This window comes from Peromyscus californicus, unplaced genomic scaffold (genome assembly GCF_007827085.1).
Source record: "Peromyscus californicus insignis strain IS unplaced genomic scaffold, ASM782708v3 Scaffold_1__1_contigs__length_55948999, whole genome shotgun sequence".
Taxonomy (NCBI): domain Eukaryota; kingdom Metazoa; phylum Chordata; class Mammalia; order Rodentia; family Cricetidae; genus Peromyscus; species Peromyscus californicus.
The window spans coordinates 872,342-885,942 of record NW_026294492.1 but is presented as its reverse complement, the minus strand read 5'-3'; the positions used below and the strand labels follow the sequence as shown (position 1 = coordinate 885,942).

Sequence of the window (13,601 nt, the reverse complement as noted above, 5' to 3'; positions counted from 1 at the left end):
TGGGTTCTGCTGACCCCTGGAAGAGACAGACAACCCCTGTTGCAGAGACACAGCCCTGTCTGCCATTCCCTGTTGCTGAGAGACCATTACATCATTGTGGCATGACATTCAGTCCTATGGAGTTCAACAGGACAGGCGATGCAGCACAGACCTGGGGTTCTTATAAAGAGTGTATTTTGGGGTGAATTAGGATTGAAAGGGTGCCAAGTCAAGATATTTTAGTGGATTCGTAGTATTATTGGCTCAGTCTTCTCCTACTGAACTGTGGCAACAGGCCACACCCTCTTCAGAGCTGTTGATGCTCCAGAAGGATACTGGGAGCTCATGGAGAACAAGAGCATACCAGCACACACACAAATATATACTTACACACATACACAGTCACAAACATAGATGCTTTCTTATATTCACACTCAGATACACACTCTCTTATACACACACAAACACACACACACATACTCACTCATAGACACATACTCTCTTATACATATACACATGCACACATACTCTCTTCTACACGCACAAAAAAACCACATACTCTCTTACACAGATACACTCACAGATTAACACTTTCACTTACATACATATACTCATGAACATACTCTCTTACACACATATACACACACACACTCTCCAATACACACATACTCTTATATATACACAAACTCTTATACACTCACAAACACACAGTCTCTTTACACAGACACACAGACACATACACTCTATTATACACACCCATAGACATTCTCTTACACAAACACACATACCACACACAGAATACACATATGTACATGCCTATCTTTACTTGTCTGACTGTCTCTAATATTATAGATTATCCCCGTGCTTGAGGGTGAGCTCAGCATTGCTGGCAAAGCCCTGCCCTGGCGTCATGGCCCCAGTATCTCTCACCCTCTCATTGTCTCTACATGCTGCATTCTGACTGTGTTGTGCTGCATTCTCCACTGGACACATGATCTGATTTTGCAGTATCCTCCTTGCGGGCTCCCACTGGCCTCATCCTCATCTGGACTTTCTCCATCAGTGCCAGTCACAGTCTGCTGTGAGACTTAGCAGGCAGTGCAGTTCCATTCCATTCCCTTTGTTCATTCTGCCATCTGTATTCCAGTGGAGTCTGCCTTGTGTTATTTCCACTCCCTTCCACACCTAGACCCTCAACAAGTATTGCATAAACACACAGAGAGAAATGCCCTGAGGCCCAGGCCACATCTCCACAGGGGTGACAAGGCATTAATGGGATAAAAACTTTGGGGACTCAGAGTGAACCCTATGGATAAAGTAGACTCTGAAGAAATGATCATGTACCTTCTGGGGAGTCTAAGAAGGGATGCTAGAAGAGCCTTGCTGAGGCATGGAATGGGGTGTTGGGAGCTTCTAGCTACAGGGAACAGAGGCAGTAGGTTACAGTAAATAAAAGCCAAAGTCAAGAAAAACATCAATGAGAATTTAAAAGCTGGTTCATGAATGTTGCCATCCAATGGTACTGAGAATTGTTGAGACCAAGGTTGGATAAAGCACAGAGACAAATAGCCAAATGAATGGAAACACATGAACTATGAACCAATGGCTGAGGGGTCACCAACTGGATCAGGCCCTCTGGATAAGTGAGACAGTTGATTAACTTGATCTGTTTGGGAGGCATCCAGGCAGTGGGACCAGGTCCTGTACTCAGTGCATGAGCTGGCTGTTTGGAACCTGGGGCTTATACAGGGACACTTGGCTTAGCCTGGGAGGAGGGGACTGGACTAAATCTACCAGGTTGAACTCAATACTTAGGGGAGTCTTTGCCCTGGAGGAGATGGGAATGGGGGGTGGGCTGGGGGGAAGGCGGGGGGGGGGGGGGGGCGGGAGGGGGGAGAACAAGGGAATCCATGGCTGATATGTAAAATTAAATTATAAAATAAAAAAATAAAAAAGTCAATTCTCAATAATGGCAGCTCCCTCCACTCTAATTCAGAAGAAACTGGTATCTGTTTAATGTAGCTGTTTTTTTGTTGTTATTTTGTTTGTTTATGTGTATATCTACATATGATGCAGGTAAGCATCATACCACCTTTTTCAGAGCCATGGCTCCTGAGCTTCCTGGCCAACAAGATTGTTCTACCTTAATTCAAGGTCTGCTGTCCACAGCTGGGCCTGGTGAGTGGTAACTCATTGGCAAGTCCCCTCTTAGTTCCTTAATTCCAGGTGGGTCACCTCCTGTTATCTTTCTCAGGAGCCATCTTGCAAGATGACAGCCTCCTCCTCTCCTGTCTCCCCAGTTGTGAGGAATCCCATAACATTTCCAATTCATCACTTTCTGCTTTAGGACAGACCTCCCAGATCCCGTAATCTCATGACAAACAAAATAAAATCAGTGAATATATATATATATATATCCCCTGATTGCCACAGATGTTAGGGAATATAGCAGTTACTTCATTAAATATCTACTTGAAGGATCATTTATTTTCAGAACATTTGAAGCTCAAAGAGTGAGTGAATTGCACTCAAAAATTGGGAAAGAGATATTTCAGGGGCCATAAGCAGCAGATATATTCCTCCACAGGTCAGAGAAATAAGTGCACCTGGAGTTCAGAGTGACACACAGAAGGTGTGTGGTCTTTCAACACAAGCAGAAGGGACCCTTTTCTATGTCTTCCCAGTATATACTTGCTCATCAAATCCAAGTTGCTACAAGTTGAAGGCTGTGGTGAAGGAAGAATGATACAGAAGGACACACCGACTGCACTCTGCAACCAGAGTTTCAGAATAGCAGCCACAGTAACAGCACCTGCATCTAGGACTTTTTCTGCTGCATATACACAGAGCAAGGGCACTGGCCACTGGCCCTGTGAGTGGGCCTCTGGGTTAGGCAAAGCATCAGTGTAGTAGTTCCTGGGGAACCCTGGTGCTCCACAGGCTTCTGTGGTGGGGACTCCATTAGGATCCTGGGAGAGACTGCTGTTCTGTAGTTGGATGCCCTTCGAAGACTGGGAATTGTCCCAAGGGCATACAAGAAAAGACATCTCAAGTGCAAATCACATAAAGGGACACAGACTCTTCCATAGAGCTCACAGGGTGCAGAGGAGCCAATTTACACACAGATATGTAGTTAGTTACAGGCCTGGTACATACCTATAATCCCAGTTACTTGGGAGGCTGAAACAGAAGGATCATGAATTTGAAGCTAGCCTAAGCTACATAGCAAAACCTCATCTAAAAACACACACACACACAAGCCAAACAAACAAACAAAAAAACCAAAACACAAATCTATTCTCTTGAAGCTGGTAGTGCAATAGATTTGTGGGTATATTTCACTTTACACCAGACACTGAACCAGATGGTACACCTCAGTATGTGCTGAGGGAAGGACTATCTAGAGACCTGACAAACCTGGTAAGCCATGGTCACGGCCCCTCTGCAAGTCCATCGATGCCAGATCCAAGGTACCAACATTAGGCAACACAAAGAGCCTCTCAGTCAGCTCCTCATTCATCAGCTGCTCCTGTACCTGCAGCTTGGCTGATCTTGCTAGGAGGCCTCTCACTATTGGATCCAAACCACCTGAAAAACATCATACACAAATCAGAGAGGTCTCTGGGTCCCTGCTGAGTTCTGAGGACAAAGGATAGATGCTCAGTTATAAAGCATGTTTACTCTTAACAAACATCTGTGCAGGTTCCCCAAAATACCTTTTGCAAGTCCAAAAGCTTTCCAGGTTCCTTAGAACATGGCAGTTATTGACAATTGTGTGCTGAGGATATACCTTCAGCACCTCAGGGACTAGACACAGGCAGGATCACATTACTGAGATTCATCATTATTTATTTTTCAGCAGCAGAATGTTTAGAGAGGTGGTTCTCAACACCCCTAATGCTGCAATCCTTTAATCATACAGTTACTCATGTTGTGGTGACCCCCAACCATACATTTATTTCCATCGTTACTTCATAACTGTAATTTTGCTACTATTATGAATTGTCACATCTATGAATAGAAACATCTGTGTTTTTCAATGATCTTAGGTGAGACTCCTGTTGAAATGGTCTTTTGACCCCCAAAGGGGTCACAACATACAGGTTGAAAACCACTGGTTTAGAGTCCAAGGAAATATTCTCTGGACTCCATCATCTGGAACAGTAAGATGTTGCCTGGACTGGCAAACTCTTAGTTTCTCAAGGACGTTGCTCTGCTACCCACTAAAGCCTGAGTCATCCTCATAGAAGATCTCAAAGGAAGTAAACCAGCCAGTTCCTATGTCTTGCCTACCCTTAGCTGTATGAATCCAGAATTACATGCAATAGCATCAACTAAGGGGCCAGTTACCATTGGTGCCCACCAAAGGCAAATTTATAATATAGTTTGAACTGGGTAGAATGACTCAGGAAGACCCCAAACCTCTCTCCTCATGTTCTGAATGATAGCAACTTGATTATCAGTGGTGAGGGAACACACTGTCAGCTACCATCATCTCTACCCTCCAACCTGTTCCTGTACCTACTTTTGAGACAGCTTAGAAATGATCAGAGGGAGAGAAAGACCATGGGGAGAAGAGTAGAAAGAAATAAATGTAGGGAAGCATGAAAGCAATTCTCCAGAGTAGAATCAGAGAATCAGAGTTTTGTTGTTGTTGTTTGTTTTTGAAAATGCCAGCATCCTGCAGCTCACAGTGCTGGTCCCGTCAGAGAACAGTATAGCGCTTGTTGATGAAGGATTGGCAGTAGCATCTGTAAGGCATAACCACCAGGACACTTCTACTCATCTGTCTGCAGAGAGAGAGAGAGAGAGAGAGAGAGAGAGAGAGAGAGAGAGAGAGAGAGAGAGAACGCCCTATACCTGGATAATTTATCCTGAGTACTGGATAGCTCCAGATGTGAGTCAAGGCATTTCTCAGGAAATTTCACCTTTCAAAAAACCTTGAACACTGCACTGGGGGAGTGGCTCAGCCGGCAAAGTGTGATGCAAGGCAAGCACAAGAACCTGAATTTGCCCTCAGAACCCAGGGGAATAATTGTAGGGTGCGATGGTGTGTGCTTGTAATTCTGGTATTGTGGAGGCAGAGACAGGGTGATCCCGTGGCTTGCTGTTCAGCCAGTCTAGCTTCATTGGTAAACTTCAGGTCAGTGAGAGACCCTTTCTCAAAGGAAGTGGATTGCTTTTCCAGGAATAACAGCAGAGGTTGTCCTCCAGCCTATATTTGCACACACATGCACCTGAACAGACAGAGACATGCCACCTAAATATATTTATTCCCTCTAAATACTGATAAATTAGATAGCATTAGCTTAACCAACCAGCATGGAAGGTAAAGCCTCATGCTAGGCTACTGTGGCTGTGCTTAGCTGTAGGATCAAGTCAGGAGGATGGGCATACCTTCCTGGATAAGCCTCCAGGGCCTGAAGAAGACATCATGGAGTTGCAGCCCGGGGAGGTCTACGTGGTCCTGGAAGTCAGCATCCAGCCGTCTCACCAGTGGATGGACTGTGGCGTGGCCAAAGCGGAAGGCAGCAGTAGAGAAGATGTTGGAAACAGTAGGGTTCACAGTAGGGTCATAGCCTTCATAGGGGCCCACATACTCCCTGAAGGCATCAGGACCAAGGATCTTGGGGATATAATCCCTCATGGTGATGATCTATAGAGAGGGAGACAGGTGTTCTCTGAGCAGGGAAAGTTTTCAGCAAAGCCTAAGGGTGCCTGCAGGCCAACAGGAGATTAAAAATAAAGCAATAGGGAGGAAATCTGCCTGGGCATCCTTGTGATAGAACACCATAGGATTGGTGAGCTTCCAAAAGGAGGACACAATCCACAGATGCAGTCAGAGGTGTGGGAGGGGACATGCCCATCAGGTAAAGGCACAACCCATAGGAATGTTCAAACAAACAAACAAACAAACAACAACAAAAACCAAGTAGAGAAGAGACACTAGATTGATGAGGGTAATACAGAAATCTGAGAGCATCTTTACTGTTCATTTAAAATGATTACTTTTTTTTTTTTTTTTTTTTTTACTGAGAATGTTCAAGGCAGCTGAGATCCTCAGATATGCAGAACTAAACCCTCTATTTTACAACTACTGGGCTCATGTAAGGGCATACCAAGGGACTCACACCACCAATACTGCAGAACTTTACTAAGAAGAAACATGGAACCAGGGCCCTCACTCATCACAGCATTTTTGTACACGTGAATGATCAGTTGTGGACCTATGTGCAGTGACCCCTTGGGCCTTCCTTGGATGACTAGCCAACCCTCCCTTAGACAGTATAAACTCTGGAAGAGGCAGAAGGGAAGGAGACTCCTCCTGGGATTATTCCTGGGACTTTCACCTCTGTAGAAACTCAATACATATTCACGAGTCACCTACACTTGCCAGTACATTCTAGCTGCTTGGAAAGAAGAATGAAAATAACCAGGCCTAAATCCCTGTCCCTGTGAAGCTTATGTTAAGAGAACAAACTTGTATCCACCATTAGCTGGGTCTGGAAGTCATAATCAGGGAGAGAATCATCATAGATTCATCTCCCAGGGCAGAGAGAAGGCAGTCAGCTGTGTGTGTGTGTGTGTGTGTGTCTCCTGTTGCCATGGGATGACACCCCACTCTGCACAAAGAGGTCACATGTCTGGCCAGCTCCTTGAAAACGTCAAGGCTTTGGGGTTCCTGGTTTTGTCCTAAAGCTACTATACAAAATTGTTTTGCTTCTGCCCTCAGATACTGATGTGAGGTTCTGCTAGGGATACCTGCAGTGATTAATAAAAAAGTGTCCGTTTACATATGCCTATCAAGCAAGGTTACAGCTACTCAGTGAAGCACTTTGCACTCAGTTTATTATAAGCCTCAGTTTCAAATAAGCCTCAGTTTCAAAGTTTTGTATATCTCATTTCTACTTTCTTATCTAACACAGCACAGCATAGGCACACACAGACTAATGAATACAAATACAATCCACTACAGAAACATACACGTAGAACAGATGCAGAGCACAATTTAAAATCAGAGACAAACACTCAAACACACAACACACACAAATACTGAGCACAGATTCAGTAACACAGTGCACAGGACTCCTTAACCAGAGCTGACAGACACCCAATGTGCACCTCTGTGTACACACACATCCTGAGGTATTTGAACATTTCTGTGGGGTTGGTAAAGATGTTTCATTCCCTGATGCCCCCTGTCTTCATGTCCTCCTTACTCCCAGCAACTCATGGGCTATGCCAGGTCCTCAGGCACCTGAGGCCATGGTAGGGCAGGTGCTCCTGGGCTGCCCCTTGCAACTACACACAGGAGGACAACAATCCCTTCCTTATTTGTTAAGTGAGATTGAAGTTATCTTCCTGTCTTAGTTAGGGTTTCTATTTCTGTGATGAAACACCATGACTGAGAAGCAAGTTGGGGAGGAAAGGGTTTATTTGGCTTATACTTCAGCATTGCTGTTCATCACTGAAGGAAGTCAGGACAGGAATTCAAACAGGGCAGGATCCCAGAGCAGAAGCTGATACAGAAGCCATTGAAAGGATGCTGCTTACTGACTTGCTTCCCATGGCTTGTTCAGCACACCTTCTTATAGAACCCAGGGCCAGCAGCCCAGGGATGGCACCACCCTGGTGCCATGGGCTGGACTCTCCTCCATTGACCACTAAATGAGAAAATGCCCTACAGCTGGATCTCAATTAGGCATTTCCTCAGCAGAGGCTCCTTCCTCTGATGACTTTATTCCTTGTGTCAAGTTGACACACAAAACCACCCAGTACACTTCCCCACAGGGTTTCTGTGAGGACACAGGTGATGTCAAGTGCCTAGCACACAGCCTGTTCTAACCTGACACTGGAAGAAGGTTAGCACAGAGCGGTGGTTCTCAACCTTCCTAATGCTGTGACACTTTAATACAGCTCCTCGTGTTGTGTTGACCCCAGCCATGAAATTATTTCATTGCTACTTCAGGACTGTAATTTTGCTACTGTTGTGAATTATAATGTAAATAGCTGATATGCAGCCCCTCGAGGGGTCGAGACCCACAGGTTGAGAATCACTGGTATAGAGTAAAATAACTCATTCCTCCATAACAACCCACGGACACTGTGAAGTCAGTACTGCAATTTTTTTCTTTCCCTTTTCTTTTCCTTCCCTTCCCTTCCTTCCTTCCCTCATTACAGTTACCAGGCAGCAGCCAATGAAGGGACCTGTTGTTGCTGGGCACAGTTGTGGCTCAGGAGGTCTGTGGCCCTATGGTTACTCTGGATGATGCAGTGCTGGGACTACAGAGCCAAGAGGAGCCCCCTAGTACCAGGAGTGTTTTGCTCACACACACTTGTGCCTTGGAAGTCCCCACTTGAGTATCCCAAGGTGATCCTACCAGAAACTCAGAGAGACCATGCTGGTCCTGCTGGAAGCCACTGGTAAGCCCGCAGTGACCCTGTCCAACACCCCTAGAGTGCCCACAGTGGCCTCGCAGACACACCTTAGGGGCACCCACTATTCACTGTCTGTATCCCCCTCCCCCCATGCCGAGGCACATACCTGGTGCATTGCGCCCACCACCTTGCGAGCCTCCTGGTAAGCAGTTTCAGCACTCCAGTGTGTGTTGATGGCCTTGAATGAAGCAGCTAGGCGGTTGTGCTCACGCAGCCACAGGGTGTGTACTGCTGCTAGGGCGGGGACCTCGCTTGCACGGCCATCGCCAGCCAGGAAGCAGGGCCTGCGGGTGGCACGTGGGGCACCAGGCTCCGGAGCGCAGGCAGCAGAGGCGAAGGGCAGATAGCTGCGGCCTGTGTCTTGGTGGCGTGTGTTGACCCGCAGCAGCCCTGCGGAGCTGCTCCAGTTACGCAGCTGCTTCTCAACGGCAGGCGAGCTGCCATACACAGTGGATGCGTCAAGGAAGGAGGTCAGGGCATTCATCTGCTGCCGCGGATTGGCCGCAGACAAGTTGCCAAAGAGAGCTCCCTGGTCCCCAGTGCCACAGGCGGCTGAGGAGCGGTAGAAAGGCAGGCACGCAGTGGTCCCCGAGGAGTTTGAGGGAAGCTGTGGCAAAGCGGAGACTAGGTATCACCTCAGGCTCTTGGGCCCTTTTAGAATCTTAAATCATAAAATAAATTTGTGTTGATTAGATGATGTGGAGTAAAGGGTAATAACTGTTGCTGAGTAACCATCCCTGGTTCAGAGCCTGTATATGGCACGGCCTGGGAAATGTGGGATCATCTGTACACACAAAATAGTGTTGTACACAGGAATGCATTGACTATCCAAGGAGCATATGTGGAAAGCTCTTGAGGACAGGACATGGGGAGGAGACTTTGTATTTCATTTCAGGTTTTTTTCTGTTTAATTTTTAAAAAGGCATATGTCGTTTCATAATCAATGGAGAGTTTAGGGAAGATACCTGTATAGGGAAGCAGGGATTTTGGTTCTCACAGGTCAGCTGGCAGTCAACACCTCCCCAGAAGGCTGTTGTGCTGGTGCTCTGTGGTGTGAGAGCAATGTCATGATCGATGTACTGTCCCCACACCGTCAGGAAATCAGAGTACTGGTCATCTTCTGTCACAGCCTCATTTGAAACTTGAATGAGGTGCCTTGTCACCTCCCGAACCTGGATGAAGAGAACAGATTACAATGATTTAGAGAGATTGCACTGTAGCCAATAATGGAGACCTTGGGGTCTTAAATTCACAGTGAGGATCTTGCTCACAGCTCCAGAGAGTCTTGGGAAGAACTGTCACTGTGGATGTGATGGAAGATAGACACATTTGGGCTTGGAAACTGCCCCTGATTTGTGATGTCTGAGGCCTTTTAGGTCACTTCTCAGAGCCTTAGGAAGATCATATAAAATCTGTAAGTGGATAGAAAGCTATCAGTTCCCAGGTCATTGTGGGAAGTACGTGAAGAACATGTAACCCATGACATAGCCCTGAACTGCAGGGTTTTGATCAAGGTATTGGCACCTAAAGACTTGTCTGATCTCATAGTTTGGAAGCAGCCATTCCCTCTTTGTTCCCTTTCTTCCTCCCTGTCCTAGGATAGTGCTGACTGTTTCCAGGACTGTTAGGAAGACATATTTTGGCAACAGAAAGGTTTCCTTATTTCACAGTTTGAGTCTCTCCTTCCACTATGGGTCCCAGGAACTAAACTCAGGCTTGCATGGCAAGCACTTTTAACAGGTAAGCCATTTTGCCAGCCACAGGTTGAGATGGAAGAAAATTTGTTTCCAGGTGGATCACATCCATAACCTCTCCCTATATGACTTGGTGACTAACAATGGTAAGATTTGGGTTGGACATTAGACCTATGGTGTGAGTGAACATGGGTGGATATATATGAACCTTTGGGGATCAGAAAGTAGAGTATGATGGGCAGAATAACACCTCCAAATATGTCTGCTTTATAATATATAACCTGCCTATGTGGTTAGAACAAAGACTTTGGGATGCAGAGATTATTCCAGGTTTCCAAGAATAGTCAATCTGGTCACATGGGTCTTCAAATTTTGAGAGCTTTCTTGACTGTTGTCAAAGAGCTCTGACTTGGGGTGGAAGACATGGAGAGATACAACATTACTATGTGGTAGAAGAGCCATAAAGGAAGAGTGAGTGTAACTTTAGTTAGAAAAGATAAGACTCAAGAGATGGTTTGGTGGTAAAAGCACCTGCCTTGCATGTAGCCCATCCACAAACGAATTTGGAAAGAGTCAAGGAGATGAATTTCCCCCCAGGACCTCTAAAAGGACACAGTCTTGAGACATCTTGACTTTAGGCTTTTGGCCTATAGAACTGGAGTTAAAAATTTGTATGAGTCAGTAATCTTGGATTACTCTGTTAGAATAAAATCAAGAAATGAACAGGCTACATGTAAATATACTTGAGTGCTGATTCTTATAATGATACATAAACAGACATGAGTTTGTAGAATCTTAGTACAGAGCTCAGAAGACCTCAGGATTTGAACTGGTCCATTGCCAAACACATGATAGGCAAGAGAAATATCTTATTTAGGTGTAGACATGAGTATCATGCTTTCTCAGTGAACCTTGGTACCCAGCTCCACTTGCTAGCCCCCCCTAACTGCTAGGAACATTTCAGTCTCTCAATAAAAAGACACCTGAAAAAAACTGAATCTCTGTTGGAGAGCTTTGTGATGGTAAGGGTGTCAGTCCACAGCTGACTGGGTCAGCACCTCCCTTCTGATACTGATTTTCCCTAGACTGAGCTGAGGATCTGCTATCATACATTTTGAGAATTCTGTTGTGGAATGTGGCATAAAAACAAATGTTGACTTCTCCATTGACATGAAGAGTCAAACAAGGGCCAAAATGGACCATGTTCTGATGAAGTAGAACAATGGACCCAAGGGCACACGCTGGACCAAAGGACCAGTAGGAAAGGAATTCATTTCCCAAATCAATGTGCCTCTGATAGTAAAACTGTAGCCAGCATGTGCACGTATATAGTGTACACGAGTGAATTCATTAATGAATGCATGTCTTTGGCTGAATCTTGTCTTCTACCGATGAACAGAAGAATTTATTTGAGAATATTAAAGTGTTTATCAAGAGGAAAGCTGTCAAACCAGATGGCAGTAACTTTAAATCTCAGTTGTTCTCCTCACTAGCTGACTGTGGCTAACCTTCAGAGCCTCAATGATAAGTCTTACACCTCAGGGCTCCAACTTCTTAGGAAGTTTGGGAACACAAGGGGTTGTTTAAATCCCTATGGATACTAAATCATTCCAGTAGTTGTCCATTGCTCTCCAAGGCTGCAGGGAGTATGTTAGCATTATGGAAAACCTGTTCCTGTCCTGTTGAAATAGGTTTTAAATGAGTACCAACTGGGGGCAGTAGGAAGCCATGGTATAAGAAGTCAGGGTTCCAGCCTCTGGGCTGACTGAAGCCATCTTCATAGACAGGAAGCAGCCATCTTGCTAGGGCTGTGTTGGAGGCTCCCCATCTGGGGTGATCTCTGTGGAAACAAAGGAGGGGATGTGTCTGAGATGGAAGAGAATAAAGAAACGCCAGGGTCTCAATACAGTATCACTCACTCAAGACAATGCACCAAGATGGCATCTTTAAGTCTCCAGATAGGCCCTACCAGCTTGTCCCCCAGATGGGCTTCCCTGGAGTATATGGAGGGAACTGACTTCTGGGGCCTCAGTCTATACCTTCGTGAGTGGTAATCTTACCTCAAGAATCTCTGACTGCTGGTAGCCTCTTTATACAGCCCCTTACCAGGTGCCACCCTCAGGCTTCTCTCCAAAGAATTTACTATAGGTTCCTACCCAGAGGACAGATATTTGGGGCATTCAAAGGGACTATTTGAAATATTGTCACATTTAAGCACCTTTAATCAAGACACTATAATCAAGACACATCCAAGACCCTTGTGCTGATCAGGATGATGGTATTTCTACGAGAAATAAGGTACCCAGGAAATTACCGAAGTGTTATAAATTCAGAACTGAGAGGACTGCCAAGGGAACACATATTAATATGCACATTTGAGTTAAAAATAAAATTAGGCCCTTTTCTGAGTTAATTGCTTTGAAGTAAGAATGAACCCCACCACGCAGGCTAAAGGGGGATATTTCCTATGCTCAACCTAATCTGTGATTTTATTCTTTGGTTAAAGCATAACTTAGAAAAGACACATTTAAGATCCATGTTAAGGAAAAGGTATGTTGATCAATACTTTACTGATTTCCCAAGCTTAGGGACAGTGCCTCTAAGCCAAGGGGGAAAGGGTGTAATTAAACGATGACACATCTTGGCACCTTCTTCAGAAGCAGAGGAACTGAAATGTTAGTTATTGGCTGCTAATCCTAGGGAAAAGTAGATGCTTTCCAAGTTCAAGTAGAACCAACACCTGGGTTTTGTTGATTTATGATAGACCAATATCTGTTTTGTTTTTGTTTTGAGATGGTCTCCTGGAGTCCAGACTGGCTGAGCTAAGATTTGATGACCTTGAATTTCTGATCCTTCTGCCTCTACCTCTCCAGTGCTAGGGTTACAAGCATGTATTACCATGTCCATGTCTAATGTATGTGGTGTTGATTCTTGAACCCAGAGCCTTGTGCATGCTAGGCAAGCACTCGGTAAACCAATGCTACTTCCCCAGCCTTAATAAGTGATTTTAACAAAAGCTCATGTGTATGTTTGTTTTCTTGTATATCTCAGGAAGAATTTTGGAACCCAGATTCAATTTTCATAATAAACTTCTGTTGGTGACTACAAGTTCACATGTACAAGGTTCTCCAGCCCCCTTTACTGAAGAGGGGGAAAGGTGGTCACTGTGTGTCTACCTCATGCCTTATAAGAGGGAACTGTGATCAGTGACTCAGCCTGAGTCACTGGGGGAGGCGGACATAGATTAGAGAGGTGTGGAAGAGCAAAGTTTCAGAGTTAGAGGTGGGTGAGTGACTATTGTCACCCTGTGAGGTCACAGAGAAGGGAATTTGAAATAAAAATGCCTGAGATTTTGATTTTGAAAATTGTTATCTGCACTCCTGCCAGGAAAGCAGGTGGGCTGACTGTAGAACCTCATCTGTCCTTCTGCTCCTGCAGATCCAATCCACCAATCTCATCCCCACCCCAGCTCTGCAGCTGAACACCTAC

At 45.2% G+C, this 13,601-nt stretch overlaps 1 protein-coding gene across 16 annotated transcripts in view; it reads right to left on the bottom strand.

Moving 5' to 3' along the window:
• Positions 1-13,601, bottom strand: part of Tpo (thyroid peroxidase) — a 95,989-nt gene that overhangs the window by 31,718 nt on the left and 50,670 nt on the right. For all 16 annotated transcript variants that reach the window (XR_008220039.1, XM_052745716.1, XM_052745728.1 and 13 more), the window contains 5 exons: positions 11,823-11,952; positions 9,384-9,590; positions 8,525-9,025; positions 5,377-5,635; positions 3,397-3,567 (listed from right to left, as the gene is read on the bottom strand). Coding sequence is in view for 15 of the 16 variants with exons in the window: in XM_052745716.1 (XP_052601676.1) it covers positions 3,397-3,567; positions 5,377-5,635; positions 8,525-9,025; positions 9,384-9,590; positions 11,823-11,952 (1,268 nt within the window). In the remaining variant the exon portion in view is untranslated. The remainder of the gene's footprint in view (positions 1-3,396; positions 3,568-5,376; positions 5,636-8,524; positions 9,026-9,383; positions 9,591-11,822; positions 11,953-13,601) is intronic.